Consider the following 21,952-nt stretch of genomic DNA (forward strand, 5'->3'; position numbering starts at 1 on the left):
TGGTTGAGTACTGAGCCCTGATACCGACACAGATTAGGAAGCCATGAATTGTCAGTGTTGACTTGTCTGGACATCGGTTTAATGAGAAACAGAAGCAGACATTCAGAAGTTTAAACTATTTGCGTTTATCCATTGTTGAAAGAGTTGTCAAATCTACCTTTGAGCAGAACTGCATTGAATTCCATAATTGCCTTTAAATAATTATTACTTTTTCAATATATTGTAATTTAAACCTGAATGGATTATCTAGGATAAGGTTCAGTTTTTGGGCACTTCCAAAAACATGGTTCTATAAATGTCAGCAAACAAAAAAGAAAACTGGAGCAACAAACAAAATACTGAGCGAACTTAATGGATCAAGCAGCACCCATGGAAGGTCAATGTTTCAGGCCAAGGACCATTCATCAAGACTGGCAAGGAAGTAGGCAAAAACTTGAATAAAAAGATGGTGGGAAGAGGAGGAACATGAGCTGGCAGATGATGGTTGAATTCAAATGAGGGGGATAAAGATGGGTTGGAGAAGAAATGGGAATAATGCAAGAAGCTAGGAGGTGAGAGGAAGAAGAGGTATAGCTTAAGGAAGATGCACTGATAGGAGAGGAGGTGGTGAGAATCTAGAGGAAGGAAGATGTGGGTGACAGGCAGGTCAAGAGGGTGATAGAGGGGAAGAGAAAGAGGAAAGGAGCCACAGGGTTCAGGAAAACTAGGAAGTGGGATGGTTACAGAGAAATGATTATGGGGTTGTGATCTCAGGATTGCTCCCCATGCCATGTGCTAGTGAGGTTAGAAATAGGAGGATAATGCAGCTTAACACATGGTTAACAGCATGGTGCAGGAGGGAGGGCTTCAGGTTTCTGGATCAATGGGCTCTCTTCCAGGGAAGGTGGTATCTGTCCAGCCAGGAAGGTCTGCATCTGAACTGGAGGGATAGTAATATTTTTATGGGAAGGTTTGTCAGTGCTGCTCCAATGAGGTTAAACTAGATTTGCAGGGGGTGTGGGAACCAGAGTACCAAAGAAGTTAAGAGTAGGGAAAAGAGGATTTGAAAATTGTGTGCACTGATAGAAGTCAACAGGTTGAAAGTACTGGGAATGTTCTCAGCTGCATAAATTTCAATGCAAGGAGTATTGTAGGAAAGACAGACAAGTTTCGAGTGCAAAATAGTACATGGAATTAAAGCAGACAAGCTTAGCGAATTAGCACGTGGAATTATGACATTGTGGCCATTAGTAAAACTTGGTTGCAAGAGGGGTAGGACTGGCAGCTCAATTTTCCGCACATCTGTTGCTTTAGGGGGTGGATAGATGAAAGGGGGAGGAGTAGCATTGCCTGTCAGGGAAAATATCACAGCTGTGAGCTGTGCTCAGGCAGTACAGACCAGAGGGCATAGGAGCTGAGGAATGGGAAAGATATGGCCACACTCATGGGGTAGTCAACGAGAATTGGAAGAGCAAATCTGTAGAGAGATAGCAGACAGCTGCAGGAAACATGGTGATAATAGGAGAAATTTAACTTTCCACATATAGCCTGGGACTCCCAAACTGTGTAAGGTTTGGAGTTTGTCATATGTAGAGGAAAATTTACTAAATCAATATATAGAGGTACCAACTAGAGAGAGTGTAATACTAGACCTCCTATTAGGGAACGAGGCAGGACAGGTGACAGAAGTAAGTGTAGGGTAACATTTTGGGTCCAGTGACAATAATGTCATTAGTTTCAAGTTAATTATGGAGAAGGGTAGGTCTGGGCCTCAGGTTGAGATTCTACATTGGAGAAAGGTCAATTTTGAGGAAATGAGAAAGGATCTAGAATCCGTGAAATGGGGTAAGTTGTTTTCTGGCAGGAATGCGCTAGGTAAGTGGAAGACTTTCAAAGGTGAAATTTTGAGAGTACGGAGTTTGTATGTTCCTGTCAGGATGAAAGACAAAGTTAACAGGCATAGAGAACTTTGGATTTTGAAGGATACCGGGGATATGATTTGGAAGAAGAGAAAAGTGTATAGCAGATATAGGCAAAACAGAGCAAATGAGGTATTGAGGTGTATGCAACTGCAAGAAAAAACTCCAGAAAGAAATCAGAAAGGCTAAAGAAGACATGAGGTTGCTTTGGCAGACAAGGTGAAGGAAAATTCCAAGGGTTTCCACAGGCATATTATGAGTAAAAGGCTCAGTATTCTCACAGGAAATGGGCACAAAACCTTGGGGTTAAGGAAAATAAGCAGTGAGATCATGGAACCCATACAGATTAAAGGAGGAGGAGATGTGTGCTTTGTGCGTGGTAGATTGTGTTTAACCAATCTTATAGAGTTTTTAAAGGAGATTACCAGGAAAGTTGATGAAGGAAAGGCAAGGCTGTGGATGTTGTCAACATGGACTTTAGTAAGGTCTTTGTCAAGGTCCCACATGGGAGGTTCGTCAGTAAGGTTCAAATGCTAGGTATTCATGGTGAGGTAGTAAACAATTCTACAGGAGAAGTAAGAGAGTGGTATTAGATGATTGGTTCCCCAACTGGAGGTCTGTGAACAGTTTTTTTTTCAGGCAAGGCTAAGTGAGGAAAGCGGAAGACCTTCAAAGGTGAAATTTTGATAATACAGAGTTTGTATGTTCCTGTCAGAATTAAGGTTAGCAGCATATAGGGAATCTTGGTTTTCAAGGGATATTGGGGATCTGGTTCGGAACAACAGAGAGGTCTATAGCAGGTATAGGCAACAAGGAGCAAATGAGATACTTGAAGAGTATAAAAATGCAAGAAAAACCTCAAGAAGGAAATCAGGAAGGCAAAAAGAAGACATGAGGTTGCTTTGGCAGACAATGTGAAGGAAAATCAAGTATATTAAGAGCAAAAGGATATTAAGAGACAAAGTTGGTCCCCTTGAAGATCGGAGTGGTCGGCATTGTCTGGAGCCAAAAGATATGGGGGAGATCTTAAATGATTGTTCCCTTCAGTATTCACTTAGGAAATGGGCACAAAGTTGTGGGAATTAAGGAAAACAAGCAGTGAGATTATGAAATTTATGCAGATTAAAGAGGAGGAAGTGCTTGCTGTCTTAAAACAAATAAGGGTGTATAATTCCCCAGGAACTGACAAGATATTCCCTCAGGCCTTGGGGGATGCTAGTGTCAAAATTTTAGGGGCTCTAGCAGTAATATTTAAAATGTCCTTAGCCACAGGTGTGGTGTCAGGGGATTGGACTGCATCTCATGTTGTTCCATTGTTTAAAAACAGCTCCAAAAGTAACCCTGAAAATTATAGGCCAGTGTGCCTGATGTCAGTAGTTGGTAAATTATTGGAAGATGTCCTAAGAGATCGGATATACATTTATTCAGATAGCCAGGAATTTATTAGGGATAGTCATCATGGCTTTGTGCATGGTAGGTAATGTACAACCAATCTTTTGTTTTTTGAGCAGGTTTCCAGGAAAGTTGGTGAAGGAAAGGCTGTGGGTGTTGTCTTCATGGACTTTAGTAAGGCCTTTGTCAAGGTCCCACATGGGAGGTTAGTCAGGAAGGTTCAGATGCCCAGTGAGGTAGTGAACTGGATATGACAATGGCTGGATGGGAGAAGCCAGAGAGTAGTGATGGATGATTGCATCTCAGACTGGAGGGCTGTGACTAGTGCTGTGCCTCAGGGATCGGTGCTGGGACCATTGTTATTTATCATCTATATCAATTATCTGGATAATAATGTGGTAATTTGTATCAGCAAGTGTGCATATACCACAAAGTTTGAGGCATTGTGGACAGTGAAGAAGTTTTTCAAAGCTGGCAGAGGGATCTGGTCCAGCTAGAAAAATGGGGTGAAAAATGACAGATGCAAGTTAATGCAAACAAGTGTGAGCTGTTGCATTTTGGAAGGACAAATCAAGAAAGGACATACAGTAAATGGTAGAGCACCAAGGAGTATGGTAGATCAGAGGGATGTGAGAATATAGATAAATAATTCCCTGAAAGTGGTGTCACAGATGGATAGGGTTGTAAAGAGGATTTTTGTCATATTGACCTTCATAAATCTAATTATTGAATATAGGAGTTAGGATGTTGTAGTAAAGTTGTGTAAGACATTGGTGAGGCCAAATTTGGAGAATTGTGTGCAGATTTGGTCACCTTACTACAGGAAAGATATCAATAAGATAAAGTGCAGAGAAGGTTTACTTGAATGTTGCCTGGACTTCAGGAGCTAAGTTACAGGGAAAGGTTAAACAGGTTAGAACTTTATTCCCTGGAGCGTAGAAGAATGAGGGGAAATTTGATAGAGGTATTTAAAATTATGAGGGGGATAGACAGATTGGCTTTTTTCACTGAGGTTAGATGAGATACAAACTAGAGGACATGGATTAAGAGTGAAAGGGGAAAAGTTTAGGGACAACATGAGGAGGAACTTCTTCACGCAGAGCATGGTGGGAGTGTGCAACAAGTTGTCACCTGTAGTAGTGAATGTTGACTCAATTTTAACATTTAAGAAGACTTTGGATAGATAGGAGAATGTAGAAGGATAGGAGGGCTACAAAACAAGGCAAAAAAAAAAAAAAAATGGTTCAGCAGACTAGAAGGGCCAAAGAAGCCTACTTCTGTGCTGTAATAGTCTATGGTTTTATGGTTCTAGTCGATGTTGATCCCATCTGTTTGGAGACTGCCAAGACGGAACACAAGGTCTTCTAATTTGTATGTAGCTTCAACTTGGCAGTAGAGTAGGCCATGGACTGACATGTCAGTAGGAGAATGGAAAGTGGAAAGAAAATGGATAGCCACTGGAGATCCTGGTTATTGCCTACAAGATGAATTTCAAAAGCTTCTTGTGATCCAAGTTCTTGAACCAGTTTGCATTCAGATAATGTTGTTAGAGCATTGCAATAAAATCCATTGATAAACATGTTGGATGAGGATAATGTTAAAGTATGATGTAAAGAGATGTGGAATTTAATGGGGCCAAGAAATTCTTTCATGCAAACTGATGTTTTTGTGTGTCGCACAAAGAAATTTAATCTAAAGCCAATCAGTGAATATGATTGGGTCCTTTATGTGAAGGTCACACAGATTGGTAAATTTGCTTTGTGTTCCTTGGGGTTTGATCATCTTGCGCACAGGCTTCTAGATTGTATAATGAAGTCAGATATGTTGGATACCTTAGAACATAACAGCACAGAAACAGACCCTTTCTCTCATTTTGTCTGTGCTGAACTATTATTCTCGTAAAAAAACAAATGATGGAGGAGCGCAGCAAGGCTCGCAGCATCCATGGGATGTAATGCTGTACTGTATTACTGATGTTTCGGGCCTGAGCCCTTCTTCAAGCCCGCCTGCTTTTTACAAGTACCTTGAAGAAGGGCTCAGGCCCGAAACATCAACTGTATATCATTACCTCCTTTAGACGCTGTAAGACCTGCTGAGTTCTTTCAACATTTCTGTGTTTTTACTGCAATGATAGAATTTGCAGAATGTCATGTTTCACTTGGACTATTAATCTGCCTGGTCCCCCCCAATGACCATTGCCCTCCATACCTACACATTTTTTTCTTAAATAACAAAAATGGAGCCTGCATTCTTCACTTCATCTGGCAGCTTGTTCCACACTCTCACCACTCTGAATTTCACCTTTCACTTTTAAATTTATGTCCTCCTGTTCTTATCTCACCTCTTCTTTTCTTTGGCTTGGCTTTGCGAACGAAGATTTATGGAGGAGTATGTTCACATCTGCTGCAGGCTCGTTGGTGACTGACAAGTCCGATGCGGGACAGGCAGGCACGGTTGCAGCGGTTGCAAGGGAAAATTGGTGGGTTGGGGTTGGGTGTTGGGTTTTTCCTCCTTTGTCTTTTGTCAGTGAGGTGGGCTCTGCGGTCTTTTTCAAAGGAGGTTGCTGCCCGCCGAACTGTGAGGCGCCAAGATGCACAGTTGGAGGCGATATCAGCCCACTGGCGGTGGTCAATGTGGCAGGCACCAAGAGATTTCTTTAAGCAGTCCTTGTACCTCTTCTTTAGTGCACTTCTGTCTTGGTGGCCAATGGAGAGCTCGCCATAGAACACGATCTTGGGAAGGCGATGGTCCTCCATTCTGGAGACGTGACCCACCCAGCGCAGTTGGGTCTTCAGCAGCAGAGATTCGTGGCTTGCAGATTCTGCTAGCTCGAGTACTTCGATGTTGGTGATGAAGTCACTCCAATGAATGTTGAGGATGGAGCGGAGACATTGCTGATGGAAGCGTTCTAGGAGCCGTAGGTGATGCTGGTAGATGACCCATGATTCGGAGCCGAACAGGAGCATGGGTATGACAACAACTCTGTACACGCTGATCTTTGTGTGTTTCTTCAGGTGGTTGTCTTTCCAGACTTTTTTGTGTAGTCTTCCAAAGGCGCTATTTGCCTTGGCGAGTCTATTGTCTTATCTCTTTGTCGATCCTTGCATCAGATGAAATGGTGCAGCGCATGACGTCCTGTTTTGCAGAAACTGCCAAAATGTTTGGCCTGGAAGTCAGCCTGAAGAAAACTGAGGTCCTCCATCAGCCAGCTCAACACCATGACCACCAGCCCCCCCACATCTCCATTGGGCACACAGAACTCAAAACGGTCAACCAGTTTACCTACCTCAGCTTATCTCACCTACCCTTAATGGAAAAATCCTGCTTGCATTTGCTATTCTATACCCCTCATAATTTTGTATAACTCTATCAATCCCTCTCATTCTTCTACGCTCCAGAGAATAAAGTCTAACCTGTTTAACCTTTCCCTGTAACTCAGTTCGTCAAGACCTGGCCAGATCTTTGTAAATTTTCTCTTCACTCTTACAATCTTATTGATATGTTTACTGCCTTGAGGTGACCAAAACTGCACATACCACAACTAATTTGGCCTCACCAATGTCTTGTACAACTTCACCACAACATCCCAATTCCTGAACTTAGTACTTTGATTTATGTTCTAAAAGCTCTCTTTGCAGCCCTCTCTACTTGTAATGTCACTTTTAGGAAATTGTGTATCTGTATTCCCTGATTCCCTCTTTTCTACTGCACTTCTCAGTGCTCTACTACTTACTGTGTTAGTCCTCACACTTGTTTGCTTTAAATTCCTTCTGTCTCTCAACAACAGGAAATTGTCATACAGCACGGAACATGCCCTTTGGCCCAATTTGTCCATACTGACTAAGTTGGCGATCTGGACTAGTCCCATTTGCCTGTATTTGGTTCATATCCTTTAAGCCCTGCCTGTCCACATATCTGTCCAAATGTCTTGAATGCTAAAATTATGCCTGCTTCCCCTTGCAGCCTGTTGCAGAAGCAGTCACCCTTTGATTGAAAGAGTTCCAGCTCAGTTCCTTCTTAAATCACTCCCCTCTCATTTTTTCCTCCAGTTCCAGAATGGTCTACTGTGGGGGGGGGGGGGGGGGGGGTGGTGGGGGAAAGACCGTGAGCATTTGCTTTATCCATGCTCCTTATGATTTTTGTAAATATATATAAAATTATCTGAGACACCTACACTCTCGAGAATAAAGATTCCAACCTGCCCCTATAGCTGCAGCCCCAGCAAGATCCTTGTGAATCTCCTTTGCACCCCTTCCATTTCACTGATAACCTTTCTACAGCTGGGTAACCAGAATTGCACATCACACTTAAGTGTAGTGTCACTAATACTTGGACAGCTGAATCAACGTTTGTACTTTATACCCTGACTAAAGAAGGCAATTGTGCATCACTTTCAAAGAGCTATCAACAAAAGTAGGTTAATTGGGGTAAATTTGGCATCACAGACTCATGGGCCAAAATGACCTGTTACCATGCTGTATGTCTAAATAAATAAATAGGATTTCCTCTGGTCTCTCTGTTATATAGCCCTGTCCAGGGCCCTGCCATTCACCTGGTTTGACTTGAATTCTATTGCCACTCTTTGGTTCATTTTCTCAAATGATCTAGATCCTGTTGTAACCTTAAATATCCTTCCTCACTGTGTACTACACACCTCTTTTGATCTGCAAATGTGCTAATCATTGACTATATTGCCATCCAAATTGTCAATGTAGAAACAAACAACAGTGGACCCACTACTGACCACCATGGCACACCACTGTTCACAGGCTTCCAGAGAAACATTCCTCCAGAACTACCTTCTGACTCCTTCTACTAAGCCAATGATATAATGATCGAAGCGAACCTGCCATGTTGGACCTTGTTAAAGGTCTTTCTGGTCCATATATACAATATCTACTGCCCTGCCCTCATCAATCCTCTTTATCACCTCTTGAAACAATTCTATCAGATTTGTGAAACATAATGTTCCATGCATAAAGCCAATGAGCTCCTGTCTATCCAAACTCTGGTATATGCTATCTCTCAGAATCATCTTCAGCAATTTTCAAACCACTGATAACAAACTCTGTGGCTTATAATTCCCTGTTGTGTCCTTCTGCCCTTTTTAAGGATTAGATAGAGCCTTGTCTGATTCTATCTAATACCAAAGATCAACAAAGCCAACTGTTTCAGTATACCCACTGACTCTGTGTGCTCCTGCTCCATCGAACTAGTATCATCATACCTTGACTTAATTTCCCCCCCTTGGTCCAGTCTCCACCTGCATCTGGGACACCTCACATGCCCTCCATAACTTCAACAACTTTCAGTTCTCTGCACTGGACTGCCTCAATTTCACCATTGTCATCCAGTCCCTCTACATTTCCATCCCCCTTAAAGAAGGACAAGGTTCTCTGCTTCCTTAATAACAGACATAACCAGTCCACCTGCCACCACCTTCCTCTGCCTGGAAATACTCGCTCTCAATAACTTCTCCTTTGTCTCATCCTACTCTCTCTAAATCAAAGGTGTAGCTTTGGGTGCTTGCATGGGTAGCATGGTTTTAACAGATATGTGAACCAATCCTTGCTCAAGCCCACACAGACAAGACTCCTCAACTTTTTTATCAATTATATTGACAACTACATACTTGCTGCCTCCTGCATTCATGAGGAGCTCAACAAATTTGTCCACTTTGCTGTGAACTTCCACCCTGACCTCACATTCACTTGGTCTAACTCTGGCAACTTTCTCCCCTTTATTGATCTCTCTGTCTCCATGTCGGGAGACAAACTATCTGCAGTCACCTTCCTTAGCCCACTAATTCCCATAGTTATCTTGGCTACTTCTTTCCCAACCTGTGTTCTGTAAGATTTCTATTCATTTCTCTCCACTCTTCTGTCATGGCTGCATTTGTTCCCAATACAAGCCTTTTACTCCAGGACGTATGAGATATCCTCCTCCTTTAGAAAACATGGCTTCTGCTCTACTGTCATATCTCACCTGTCTCACATCTGTTTTGGACCCTATACCCCTGTCAATCTGATCTGATACTATTTATTGTCATGTAATAAAACAGAAATGTAATATTACACAAAATTGCCTTTAGTCTGTCAATAAGTAGACAGTTTTTCCATTAGCATTGCCTGACACCCCTGACAGTCAGAGAAAGAGAAGCAAAAGAGAGTTGTTAACCACCCCCCCCCCCCCCCACCCCAAGTCACCATGTCAATTCCAGCACTTCTGCAGCTGCACAATACTCTAGTTCAGTTCAAACCATTGACAACCTGAGCCCAGAATCAAATCTCCAACACAATGAGGAAGCCTTCAGTGTTCAGGGCCCGCATCCTCTCGAATCCCAAATCTGGTTATGTCTGTTAGTGCGTCTGCACTAGTGGCAGTGCTTACAGCAGCACCACCATTTTTCTCTTCTGGAGATACAAGGAGACAGGAGACCATAATCTGAAGCCAAACACAATATGCTGGAGGAGCTCAGTGGATTAAGGAGCTCCACATGAGATTGGCGAACCAAGCACCAGTGAAACATTACAGATAGAGGCAGAGGACTAGCAGATGCAAAGGGTGAGAGTGGCAAGAAAAATAAACTAGTCAGATTTATTATGCCGAACCTCTCTTTCCCTTTGACATTTGTTTCTTGCTGTCAGCTCTACATGGTTTGCCACTTGCCAGTCCCTTGTGGGGCCCCTGTCTGACCCCTCGCGCCCTGTCCTCTTTACACTGCTTCTGTACCAACTCCTCAGTCCTAATGAAGTGTTTTAGCCACTGATGCCCCTTGACTCATTGAGTTCCTCCAACATATTATGCTTGGCCTTTGCCAATCTAGATTAAACCTTCCTGAGTTGCACCAGCAAATTTCCTTGTCAAAATAATGGTTCCCCTCCATTATCAGGTTCAGGTTCTTTTACAGGTCATCTGTGCCCAAGAAAAGATCACAACGAACCAACAACTTGAATCCTTGCCTCCTGTAACAGCTCCTCATCCAGGCATTCATCTGGCCTATGTTGTTGAAACTGTCCTTTGTGAAAATGTCATGAAATCTATTGGTATGTGATCCCATATTCAGATATCTTTTTTCCTAAATGGGGATGTCTGTGATCATGCTGTAATGATCTTCAATATGTTGGCTGCTTTTCCAAGGCGGCGAGAGTAGATGGAGGGGATGGGGGATGTATGTGATGGCCTGAGGCACATACACAGCACTTTGCAGTTTGCTACTTGTATTGATACACCTTTTAAAATGCTGATGACATGCCAAATTTCCTAAGACCTCTGAGGAAGTAGAGACATTGGTACATGTACCCTGGTACACCAGGGTACATTTCCTACCCTAGTGGACCAGGGTAGGACATCGGAAATGTTACACGTCTATACTTAAAGCTGTTTGTTCTCTCCATTCAAGTACTTTGATGTGGAATAGGGAGAGAGCTCCTTAGGAGGCAAATCCACGGACGATCAATGTTTCTGAAAGAACTCTCTTTTGGCTTTTAAAATTATTGGTGAAGATGGCGGCGCTGTTGAAGCCACTGGAGTGGCAGCACTGCCGCTGGTGCAGATTCGTTGGAAGTGAGGGAGCAGAGATGCAGCGCTCCCGTGGAGTCCAGCCGCCCAGTTGACTACTGACAACTCCTCATTGGCTTTTTCTGTTGGCAGCGGGAAAGAAGCTGTCCTTGTGCCACTGAATGCTTGTCTTTAGGCTCTTTTACCTATTTCCTGAGGATAGCAGAGAGAAGAAGACATGGCCTGGATAATGGGGGTCTTTGAGGATAGAGGCTGCTTTTTTAAGACACCACCTCATGTCAATGTCCTCTATGGAGTGGTCTGGTGCCTGTGATATCACAGCCGAATTAACAACCCTCTGGAGTTTATTTTTGTCCTGAGAGTTGGCACCTCCATATCGGGCAATGATGCAACCAGCCAGAATACTCTCCACAGTACACCTGTAGAAGTTTATGAGAGTTTTCGGTGACATTCTTAACCTCCTCAGACACCTTACAAAGTATAGCCGCTGGTGAGCCTTCTTTATGATTGCATCAATGTGGAGGCTCCAAGACAAATTCTTGGAGATATTGACACCCAGAAATTTGAAGTTCTTGATCCTCTCCACTACTGAGCCCTCGATGAGGACTGGGTTGTGTTCCCCTGACTTCTTCCTAAAGTCCACAATCATCTCCTTGGTTTTGCTAAAGTTGAGTGCAAGGTTGTTCGTGTGACTCCACTCAATGAGCTGATCTGTCTCCCTCCTATATGCTTCTCCATTTCCATTTGTGATTCTGCTGACAATTGTGGTGTCATCAGCAAACTTTTAGATGCCATTGGAATTGTGCCTGGACACACAGTCGTGGGTGTATAATGAGTAGAGCAGTGGGCTAAGCACGCATCCCTGGGGTCCGCCTGTGTTGATGATCAGTGAAGAGACATTGTTTCCAATTCATACTGACTGTGGTCTTCCAATGAGAAAATCAAGGATCCAGTTGCAGAGGAGGGTACAGAGGCCTAGAGTTTGTAGCTTTTTAACTAGCACTGAGAGAATAATGGTATTGAAGGCCAAGCTGTAGTCTATGAAGCTGTATGTATGAATTTCTGTTTTTGAGGTGATACAGAGCTGAGTGGAGAACCAGTGATATTGCATTTGCTGTGGAGGGATTGTGAAGATAGGCGAATGTGACCATGGTTATGGGTATGCTCAGTATAGGATAAGTATGTTCCACTGGTTCACTGGCTTCTTGCTCAGCGCAAGTGCTGAACACATTGACCTCGTCCAGGAGAATGCAGTGTGTCTGCCATTTTGCTTGGTTTTGCTTTATAAGCAGTCTTGGCATGATTGTCTTTCATAAGCACATGGTGTCCATGAGGTTCATCTGGAACTCAAGTGATCATTCTCTTCTGGTCTCTAAGCTCTGCCCATATAGCTTCAGTGGACACCCCCTACCCTGCCCCCAAGAATATCCTTCCTAAACACAATGATGCCTTTCCTCATCAATGGTATCTTGCCCCTCCTAAATTGCTCCTCTATCATGCCTTAAGTATCTATTACCAATGAACATTAAGCTGCTTGTCTTTCCTTCACTCAGATATATTTCTGTTAGGGCAATAATATATATCCCAGTCTCCAAAGTCAATCCTTGCCCTGAGTTTATCTGCCTTACCAATTTGGTCTCTTGTATTGAAATTAATGCACTTTATACCTAGAATCTATAGTCTCTCTTTAACCGCGCTTCTGCCTGTTCTGTCTACTAGATGTGCACTTTGAGAAGCATTTTAGCTTTCAACTTTGACCTGTATTATGTCTGCTCTGCTCTCCCCTCCAAAAATCCAGTTAACAAATCCTGAGCAGTACTAGAAAATCTCTCTGTCACAGTATTGGTTCCTCTCCAGTTCATTTGCAATTTATCGCTCTTGTGCAGATCATCTCTGGCCCAGAGAGATTCCAATGATCCAAGAACCTGGATCCTTGGACCAACTTTTCAGTCATATATTCATCTGGCCAGATGAGTATTGGTGGGGTGGTTGGGTGGGGGGGGGGGGGGCTAGGTTGGGTGGGAGGGTTGCAGAGCAGACATAATATTTCTGAAAAGATCCTTTTGAATCTCAATCTAGTGATATTATAAACAAACTGAAACGCTGAATCTGGTAGTATGTGATCTCTGATTTGAAAATCTTCCTGACAGGAGGAAAAGCAGCCAATGTACTGAATGACCCATAATGCTCCAGACATGCTCTCTTCCCTTTTTTCCTTCCTCTCATCAGGGAGAAGGCTTAATTGTGTAAAAAGTGCATGCCAACAAGCTTCAAAATAATTTCTTCCCTCAAACCATCAGGCTCCTGAAAAATCCCATAATGGTGCTCTCATACAGCCCTTGATGTTAATTGATCTTTTCATTGCAATACTGCACTCTGCAACTGTGCTCTTTACATTGTTGTATGAATGTTAGAGATAAACTGTTAGTCTCCTCACAGAAGATCCCTTCTCACTGTACTAAGTATTTTACAACATATATCAGTAAACTTAAACTTGTGTGTGGTGGTGGACTCAGTGGCCATTGAGTCAGCATACCAATTTCCTGTCAGAATCTTGGAAGGTATTTTCATTTTTTCTTATCATACAAATGGAGGCCTGTGACTCAAGGTGTGCTGCAGGGATCATTGCTGTGGTCCCTGCTGTTAATCATGTATATCAATAATTTGAATGAAGTTCTAGGTTTCATAGTAAGTTCCTGAATGACACCAAAATTGGTGATATGGTAAACAATGAAGAAAGTAATGTAAGGTTTAGATCAATTGGAAAAGTGGTCTAAGGAATGGCAGATGGAATTTTAACTCTGAAAGTTGTGAAGGGCTGAATTTTGGAAAGTTAAACCAGAGAGTGACATGAGAAGTAAATGAGGGGGCCGAAGGAATTTTGTAAAATGGAGAGACCTAGGGGTATCAATTTGTACCTTCCTGAAAATAGTGACGCAGATAGAAAAGGGGGTGAAGAAGGGTATGGCATGCTTGCCTTCATCACATGCTTGCCTTCATCACATGAGGCACTGGAGTACAAGAGTTGTTATGTCATGTTTCAGCTGTACAAGATTCTGATGACACTGTACTGAACTATTGTGTACAATTCTGGTAGCCCAGATATGGGAAAGAAGTTACAGGGATGCTGATGGGAGAGAGAGCTTGAGTTACAAGGAGATACTAGATAGGCTGTGGAGCTCTTTTCCCTGGAGTGTAATAGGCAGATGGGGTGGGAGTCCTTGCTGTGATGTACAAACTTATGAGGGGAATATATAACAGGAATTATACAATCATTTTTCTCAATAAGGAAAGCTAAAATTGGATGCATAGTTTTAAGGTGAGAAGGGACCTGAAAGGTAATTTTTTCAATGGAAAGTAGTGTTTATACAGGAATAGAAGCGAGAGGAAGAGGTTGAAGGGAGTACAGTTACATTATTTAAAAGGAATTTGAACCAAATCATGGATAGGAAAGAGTTTGAAACAAATGGACCAAACTGGCCAATGGAACTAGCTTCGTATATGATTGGCATGGTCAAGTTGTGATGAAGGTCCTGTTTCTATACTCTATAACTTATAGTCGTGCAACATGAAATGGGATCTTGAGGTGAACTCATCCTTGTGAACAAAGTTGATACACTACAACTCCAGTTATCTGAAATGGTTGGGACTGGGCCTATGTCAGATAAATGTAGGCCAATGTCAGATAATTTTTTTTCAGAAAACTGGTTATTTTTTAAAAACAGCCCAGTTGCAACAGCAAATCACTTGTATCAATGTTTAAACAACAAAAAACAACAAGGGAAAGCTTTTTAAGCAGTAAAATAATGTTTAATTCTCACCAAAAAAAAACTGGATGTGGCCGATCACCGAGAAATCCCAACGGCTGTGGCGAATCCCAGCATCGCTGCTGATCACTGAGGCCTCCCAACTGTCACTGCTGATCCTTGGGGAGGCTTCCCGGGCCACTGGAACATTCACTGGCGAGTTGGCGGGCTCCTGACCCTACCAGTCACTAGAGCTCCTGAATCCTCCCCTAGGCCTAAGGGAGTCCAGTGTGCAGTGGTAGACTGAAGGGAGGGTTCGGAGTCGGCATTGGGAGCTCTGCTGTGCCAAGGATGGAGGGGAGAGGAGGGAGGGAACACAACTGAGGTCCCACTCCTGCCTGGGATGCCGGTCTCTTTGATGATGCCAGGACAAGGGATTCTTCCGACCGCTTGCAGCTGAGAGACAGTGGCATGCAGTTTAGAGGGAGAGTTGGCGAGGAAAGAAGAAATGGAAAGAGAAGGGAGGGAGTTACCTGAAACATGGTTCTAATTTCATGGCGGGTTAATTTTTTTTCAATCTGTGAGGTCAGTTCACCTCCAAAAAAATTTCAGATAATTAAGGATTTCTGATTTATTTCAGATATCCTCATTTATCCGAAATTTTTAAAAAATTTGGAGAAATCGATTTTGGTTCATCAGAGTTGTGCTGTATTTTGGGATTGTTTTGTTTGTATTTGATCCTTCTAAGCTCTTCCTATCCCTGTATCTGTCCAAATGCCTTTTTGAACATTATAATTATACCCTGTTCTATTGTATCCACAGCTAGATTGTTTCAGATCTGGGCTTTCGTCTAGAACAGGGATTCCCAACCTGGGGTACATGTATCCCCAGTGGTACATTTGCACTTTTCAGGGGGTACATTGGGTCGAAGAGAATAACCACTACTGTACAATACATGGTGTTGTAATCTGCAGTCAGATTGCACAACGTCGTGTATTTTTTATCCTTAATTTTTAGGGGGACACGGGAACCTATAAAAATGCCTAAGGGGTACATAGAAACAAAAAGGTTGGGAACCCCTGGACTAGAGTCTAGGTACCTCTTAAATCTCCATCCCATTCTACGACTCAATCTCCGGCATTCAAATGAATGCTTATCAATTCAAAATACAAAGTCTCTCACTCCTCCAATGATGTGACAGGCTTACAAAATCTTTCAGCATTTTATGTTTTCACTCTTGATTTCTAATAACTTCAATGTTTTGCTTTTGTATATGATCAAAATTGATGGTATTTGGATCACTTGTGTTCTCTTAGCAAAAATGGATGCAGAATCATGTCAATAGCAAATGAAGGATTCGATGGATTCATTTGTCCTTGGGGAACTATTTCCATTGCTCCCTCTTAATACTGATCACTTTTGGGCTCTCATTTCTTTTCTCAAATCCCAATACAACCCAATGATGTTTTAATTCCCTAATGAAAGACCAAGTCTCAATCTCCCTCTTGACACGCAACTGAATCATCAGTTTATTTTCCCATTCCTGCCCAGCCTGCTGATAATGTCAACCCCCTCACCTTGTTACCTTCATTACCAAACTGGGTAGAGTGTTGTTGGATGTTTCATGATCTGTGTGGACTCGGTGAGTTAAAGGGCTTGTTTCTGTTATTTTAAGAATTGGTGACTGGCAAGAATGCAACTGATTAAATTAATCATGTTGAGATGGGAAGGGAATCATGTTGATGTTCTAGTTTTCAACTGATGTCACAACTACCATCCATATAGCTCAATTTGTAGTTGACGCTGAACTAGGAATAAAAATAGAATTCAGGAAACTGAATGTGAAATGAGATAGTTGAAAGGAAGTTGCTTTCACTTGTGAGTATGTTCTTGCTGATTTAAGGCTTATACAGATGTGGGTCATCTGCTAATTTCTCCCTCACTTTGTTACTGCTTCTAAAATTACTTGCTGTTCCTTCCCTTACCTTTATTCATTCTTGTTGGTTGCTTTCTCCCTTTCTTATGTGCCACATTATTTTCTGTATGTTGCTTGTGGTACTTATCTGAAAGGGATTTCTGTGATTAAGAAGGTTCTGTCATAAAATGTTTTTTTTCTGAATACACAAGGAAGGAAATGGTACACCATCACGGTTATGACATATTATAATTTATCGGAAAGTGGTGGTAAGAATGGGTTTTGATCTTCATCAATCGAGCCAATGGATAAAGCAGCAAAAGTTTGATTGTACAGCATGACCTTGCTAAGCACTCAGATGCATTTCCAGGGGACAGGAGATAGTTCTGCCAGGTAAATATTATGGATAATCCCAAGAGATCATAAACACAAAAAGAGGAATAAAGGTAACCAGAGAAAAATTGGACCCCTCTGAAGTAAATGTGGTCAGCTCTGTGTGGAACCACAGGAGATAGGCAAGGTCCTTAATAGGTACTTCTCCTTTTGTACTGTGGAGAAAGACATGAGGACTGAGGAATCAGTGGTAGTGTCTTGAGATCAGTTATGATTACAATTGAGGAAGTGCTAAAAGAACTGATGTGGATAAAGGTAGACAAATCTCCTGGGCTTCATCAGATAGCCATGGTCTCCATGGGAAGCTAGAGACGAAACTATAATTCTGCTGGGTGAAATTTGTGAGTCATCATTAAGTACAAGTGAGGTGCCAGAGGACTGGAGGACGGCAAATGTTGTGTCTCTCTTCAAAAAAGGCTGCAGGAAAGTGCCAGTGAGTCTTGCATCTGTGGTTGGTAAATTACGAGAGAGTATTCTGAGGGAGAAGATGTATGTGCATCTGGACGGACAAGGCTAATTAGGGATAGTTGGTATGGGTTCAGCATGGTTTTGTAAATGGGAGGTTGTGTCTCACTAATCTAATTGATTTGAGACAAAGAAGGTTGACGGGAACAGAGCTGCAGATGTTAGTTGTAGGAATTTCAGCAAAAGCCTTCTATAAGGCAGCTCTGGAAGGTTAGATGTAGGGGATGAGGTAGCAGATCGGATTGAAAATGGTCTTTGTGGTAGAAAGCAGAATGTGATGGTGGAAGGTTGTTTTTCAGACTACAGGCCTGAGACGAGGGGTGTGCCACAGGGTTCGGTGCTGGGCCCATCACTGATCGTCATCTATATCAATGATTTAAATGAAAACCTACATGGCATGATCAGCAAGTTTGCTGATGACACCAAAGTGTCTGGTATTCAAGATAATGAAGATATTTGCCAAAAATTACATCAGGATCTTGATCATTTAGGTAGATGGGCAAAGGAATGGTTATTGGAATTGATTACAGAGAAATGTAAGGAGTTGGATTTTGTGTAGGAACCACACAATGAATGGTGAGGATCTGGAGAATATTGTAGAGCAGAGGGATCTAGGAGTATAGATACATAGTATCTTGATAGTGGCATCACATGGAGATAGGATGGTCAAAAAGGCTTTTTAGCACATTAGCCTTTATCCATTTGAGTATTCAGTATAGAAATTGGGAGGTCATGTTACCATTGTACAAGACTCCATTTGAAGTATCGCGTTCAGTTTTGGTCATTGTGCTGCAGGAAAGATCTCTTGATGGAGAGGATGCAGAGAAGATTTACAACAATGTTGCCATAACTGTGGGTCTGAGCTGGAGGGAGAGGCGGAGCAGTCTAGGGCTTTATTCCTTGTAGCACAGGAAAATGAGGGGTGATCTCGTAGAGGTGTATCAAAAAATGAGAGGAATAGATCGGGTAAATGCAAAGTCTTACGCCCAGAGTATGTGAATCAGTAACCAGAGGCCATGAATTTAAGGTGAAAGGGTTCAGTTAATAATGGCTGGTGCAAGGATACTGGAGCATGTTGATCTCCTGCTCCAATGCTTTGGTGCAAATCTCAATTAAAAGCAGACCCTTTTTTCTACCCTGAGAGTTCTCATCAGTGATTTTCACTGGAGTGTATATCCCTTCTGACACTGGCACTTGCAGAGCTGCATGATGTGGTCAATAAACCAGAGACGGTCCACCCTGATGCACAACTATAAATGTCATCGTGAAGATAGCACGTCAGCACCTTTACTTACTCAGGAGTTTGCTGAGGTTTGATATGACACTGAAAACCTTGGCAAATTGCTATAGATGTGGAAAGTATGCTGACTGGCTGCATCACGGCCTGGTATGGTGCACCAATACTTCTGAGCTGAAAGTCTTGCAAAAGATAGTGGACACAGCCCAGTGCACCACAGGCAAGACCCTCCCAACCATCGAGAAAATCTACATGGAACGCTGCTGTCGGAGAGCATCAGAAATCATCAAGGATCCACACTGCCCAGGACAGGCTCTGTTCTCACTGCTGCCATCAGGAAAGAGGAAAGGTGCCATAAGACTCATACCACCAGGTTCAGGAACATTTGCACCATCAGAATCCTGAGCAACAAATTCAACAAGAGACTCGTTTAAGGTCTCTTACTTTGCACATTATTTAATATTTATTTTCTGTATTGCACAGTCAGATTGTTTGCCCTTCTTTCCTTGTTTACATTTTCTTAAGTACAGTTTTTTTTGCACTATTGATAAGTAGAAATTCTACCTGGCTCGCAGGAAAAAGAATCTCAGGATTGTGTATGATGTCATGTGTGATCTGACAATAAATTTGAACTTGAACTTGAACTACCTTAGTTTTGCTGATGTTGAGGGAACATGCAGTGAGCAGTGTGCACTGCCACTGTTTCAGATAATGGAAAATGGAGTTGGAAAATTCATTCACTAACCTCACCATATGTGTTGTACATATGTCTTTGGGGATTGACTGTTCATTTTTTTTCCTGTTGCTATTTCTGTGAATGACTTTTCAGTATGTGTCTGGAGGCCTGCAGCAACCTCACAGTACAGTGTATCTCTCTTTCAGATTCAAGTGCATTTCAAAATACAGAGGCAGATCTCTTCTGAGTGTCACAGTGCACCTAGTCTTTACAAGGTTCAGGCTAGCTTTAAAAAATGCAAGGAAAGTTGAACTGACTCAGGGATCTATTGGCACTAATATAATACATCTGTTTAGTTCCAGTCGAATGTCAAAATCGTGGCAATAAACAAAGTAGGAAATTGGAGTGGTGTATTCATTGCTTCTAGTACTATCCAGTTTAGCCAAAAGTGCCTTTTTACATGTACAATTGAGAAGAATGGAATTCAAGAGTAAATAGAAAGTTCAAAGAATATTGGGGTAGAAAAACCATTTGTGATTGGTGTAAATTAATTTAAGACTTGGAGCATCATCATCATCATCTGAACCCAAAAGGACTTGTAGACTTATTCCCATTCCCTTCAACTATTACACCTCAATTTTAGCAGTAGTGGATACACAATATAGGATTTGGTTTTTGTATATTGATGAAAACTTTTGCTTGCTTGAATTGTTAAGAACATTTTGCAAATGTGATGCAGTGTATATTTTGGAAAGATGTAGAGTGCCAAGTAGGTTTAATAAAATTGTGACTATAAAATCTGAGCTGAAATGAAATACTTTTTATTTGCTTTGCAGGCTGCCTGTGTACCCACCTCGCATCCAATGGCCCCACCCAGTCCCCTCATGAACAATAACAGTAGTGGCAATAATAATGCAGGATGGGAACAGCTTAGTAAGACAAACCTTTATATCCGAGGACTGCCACCAAGCACTACTGATCAAGATCTGGTAAAACTCTGCCAGCCGTAAGTATTGCTGAAATCCTATCCTAACCATTTGATCCCATTCGTTATTGTACATTTTAAAATTTGGTATTATCTGCTTTTTTTAATTACCTGTGGAGGAGGTTTTACCAGAATTAACTTGGATAAGAGCATTTAAATTAATTTTGTAAATGAAAACTAAATACTTCCATGTGACTGCATTTAAATTGTAGGTGGTCCTCAACTTCTGTCGAAAAAAATCATGTTGAAAAAGGGGGCCAACACAGGGCTGTCAGGAGAGAGCGGGGCAGTGCAGTGGGATCAGTGTGGGGATTGATACAGGGTTGTGGGGAGACAATGTATACAGTCTTGCCTAGCCAAAATTCGAGGTACAGTACGGATCCTACCATCGTAACTTTGAAAAATTGTAATTGGATCATTGTAAGTCAGGGGCAATTTGTATATTTAGTTTTCATAGTTGTATGTTCAATCTGAGGCGCCTGCAAGCTCACACCAAGACGCAAGAGCAACTTGTCCGTGAACTACTCTTTGCAGACGATGCCGCTTTAGTTGTCCATTCAGAGCCAGCTCTTCAGCGCTTGACGTCCTGTTTTGCGGAAACTGCCAAAATGTTTGGCCTGGAAGTCAGCCTGAAGAAAACAGAGGTCCTCCATCAGCCAGCTCCCCACCATGACTACCATCGGGCACACAAAACTCAAAACGGTCAACCAGTTTACCTATCTCGGTTGCACCATTTCATCGGATGCAAGGATCGACAATGAGATAGACAACAGACTCGCCAAGGCAAATAGCGCCTTTGGAAGACAACACAAAAGAGTCTGGAAAAACAACCAACTGCAAAACCTCAATAAGATTAGCGTATACAGAGCCGTTGTCATACCCACACTCCTGTTCGGCTCCGAATCATGGGTCCTCTACCGGCATCACCTACGGCTCCTGGAACGCTTCCACCAGCGTTGTCTCCGCTCCATCCTCAACATTCATTGGAGCGACTTCATCACCAACATCGAAGTACTCGAGATGGCAGAGGCCGACAGCATCGAATCCACGCTGCTGAAGATCAAACTGCGCTGGGTAGGTCACGTCTCCAGAATGGAGGACCATCGCCTTCCCAAGATCGTGTTATATGGCGAGCTCTCCACTGGCCATCGAGACAGAGGTGCACCAAAGAAGAGGTACAAGGACTGCCTAAAGAAATTTCTTGGTGACTGCCCCATTGACCACCGCCAGTGGGCTGATATCGCCTCCAACAGTGCACCTTGGCGCCTCACAGTTTGGCGGGCAGCAACCTCCTTTGAAGAAGACCGCAGAGCCCACCTCACTGACAAAAGACAAAGGAGGAAAAACCCAACCCCAACCAACCAATTTTCCCTTGCAACCACTGCAACCATGTCTGCCTGTCCCGCATCGGACTTGTCAGCCACAAACGAGCCTGCAGCTGACCCCTCCATTAATCTTCGTCTGCGAAGCCAAGCCAAAGAAAGAAAGAAAATGGCTCAAGTGTATCTGGCTATATAATAAATAATTTGATTTAATTGCATTATACTTCAAAAAATTTTGAATTATTTAAAATCAAGTCATTGATAAACTAATTCATATTGATCATCTGAACTTGTATTATCAAGTAATATAATTTTGTCTCTGGTAACTGACTTAGTTGTAACATGATTAACTTTATTTTCTTAATAATTTCAGTGGCAATATAACCATATAACCATATAACA

At 42.3% G+C, this 21,952-nt stretch overlaps 1 protein-coding gene across 10 annotated transcripts in view; it reads left to right on the top strand.

The window, feature by feature from the left end:
• The window catches only part of rbms1a (RNA binding motif, single stranded interacting protein 1a), a 309,299-nt gene that overhangs the window by 177,712 nt on the left and 109,635 nt on the right, over window positions 1–21,952 (top strand). For all 10 annotated transcript variants that reach the window (XM_069935379.1, XM_069935377.1, XM_069935378.1 and 7 more), the window contains one exon: window positions 20,080–20,249. In XM_069935379.1, the coding sequence (XP_069791480.1) occupies window positions 20,080–20,249 (170 nt within the window). The remainder of the gene's footprint in view (window positions 1–20,079; window positions 20,250–21,952) is intronic.

Source organism: Narcine bancroftii, chromosome 4 (assembly GCF_036971445.1).
Source record: "Narcine bancroftii isolate sNarBan1 chromosome 4, sNarBan1.hap1, whole genome shotgun sequence".
In the NCBI taxonomy this organism is placed as follows: Eukaryota; Metazoa; Chordata; class Chondrichthyes; order Torpediniformes; family Narcinidae; genus Narcine; species Narcine bancroftii.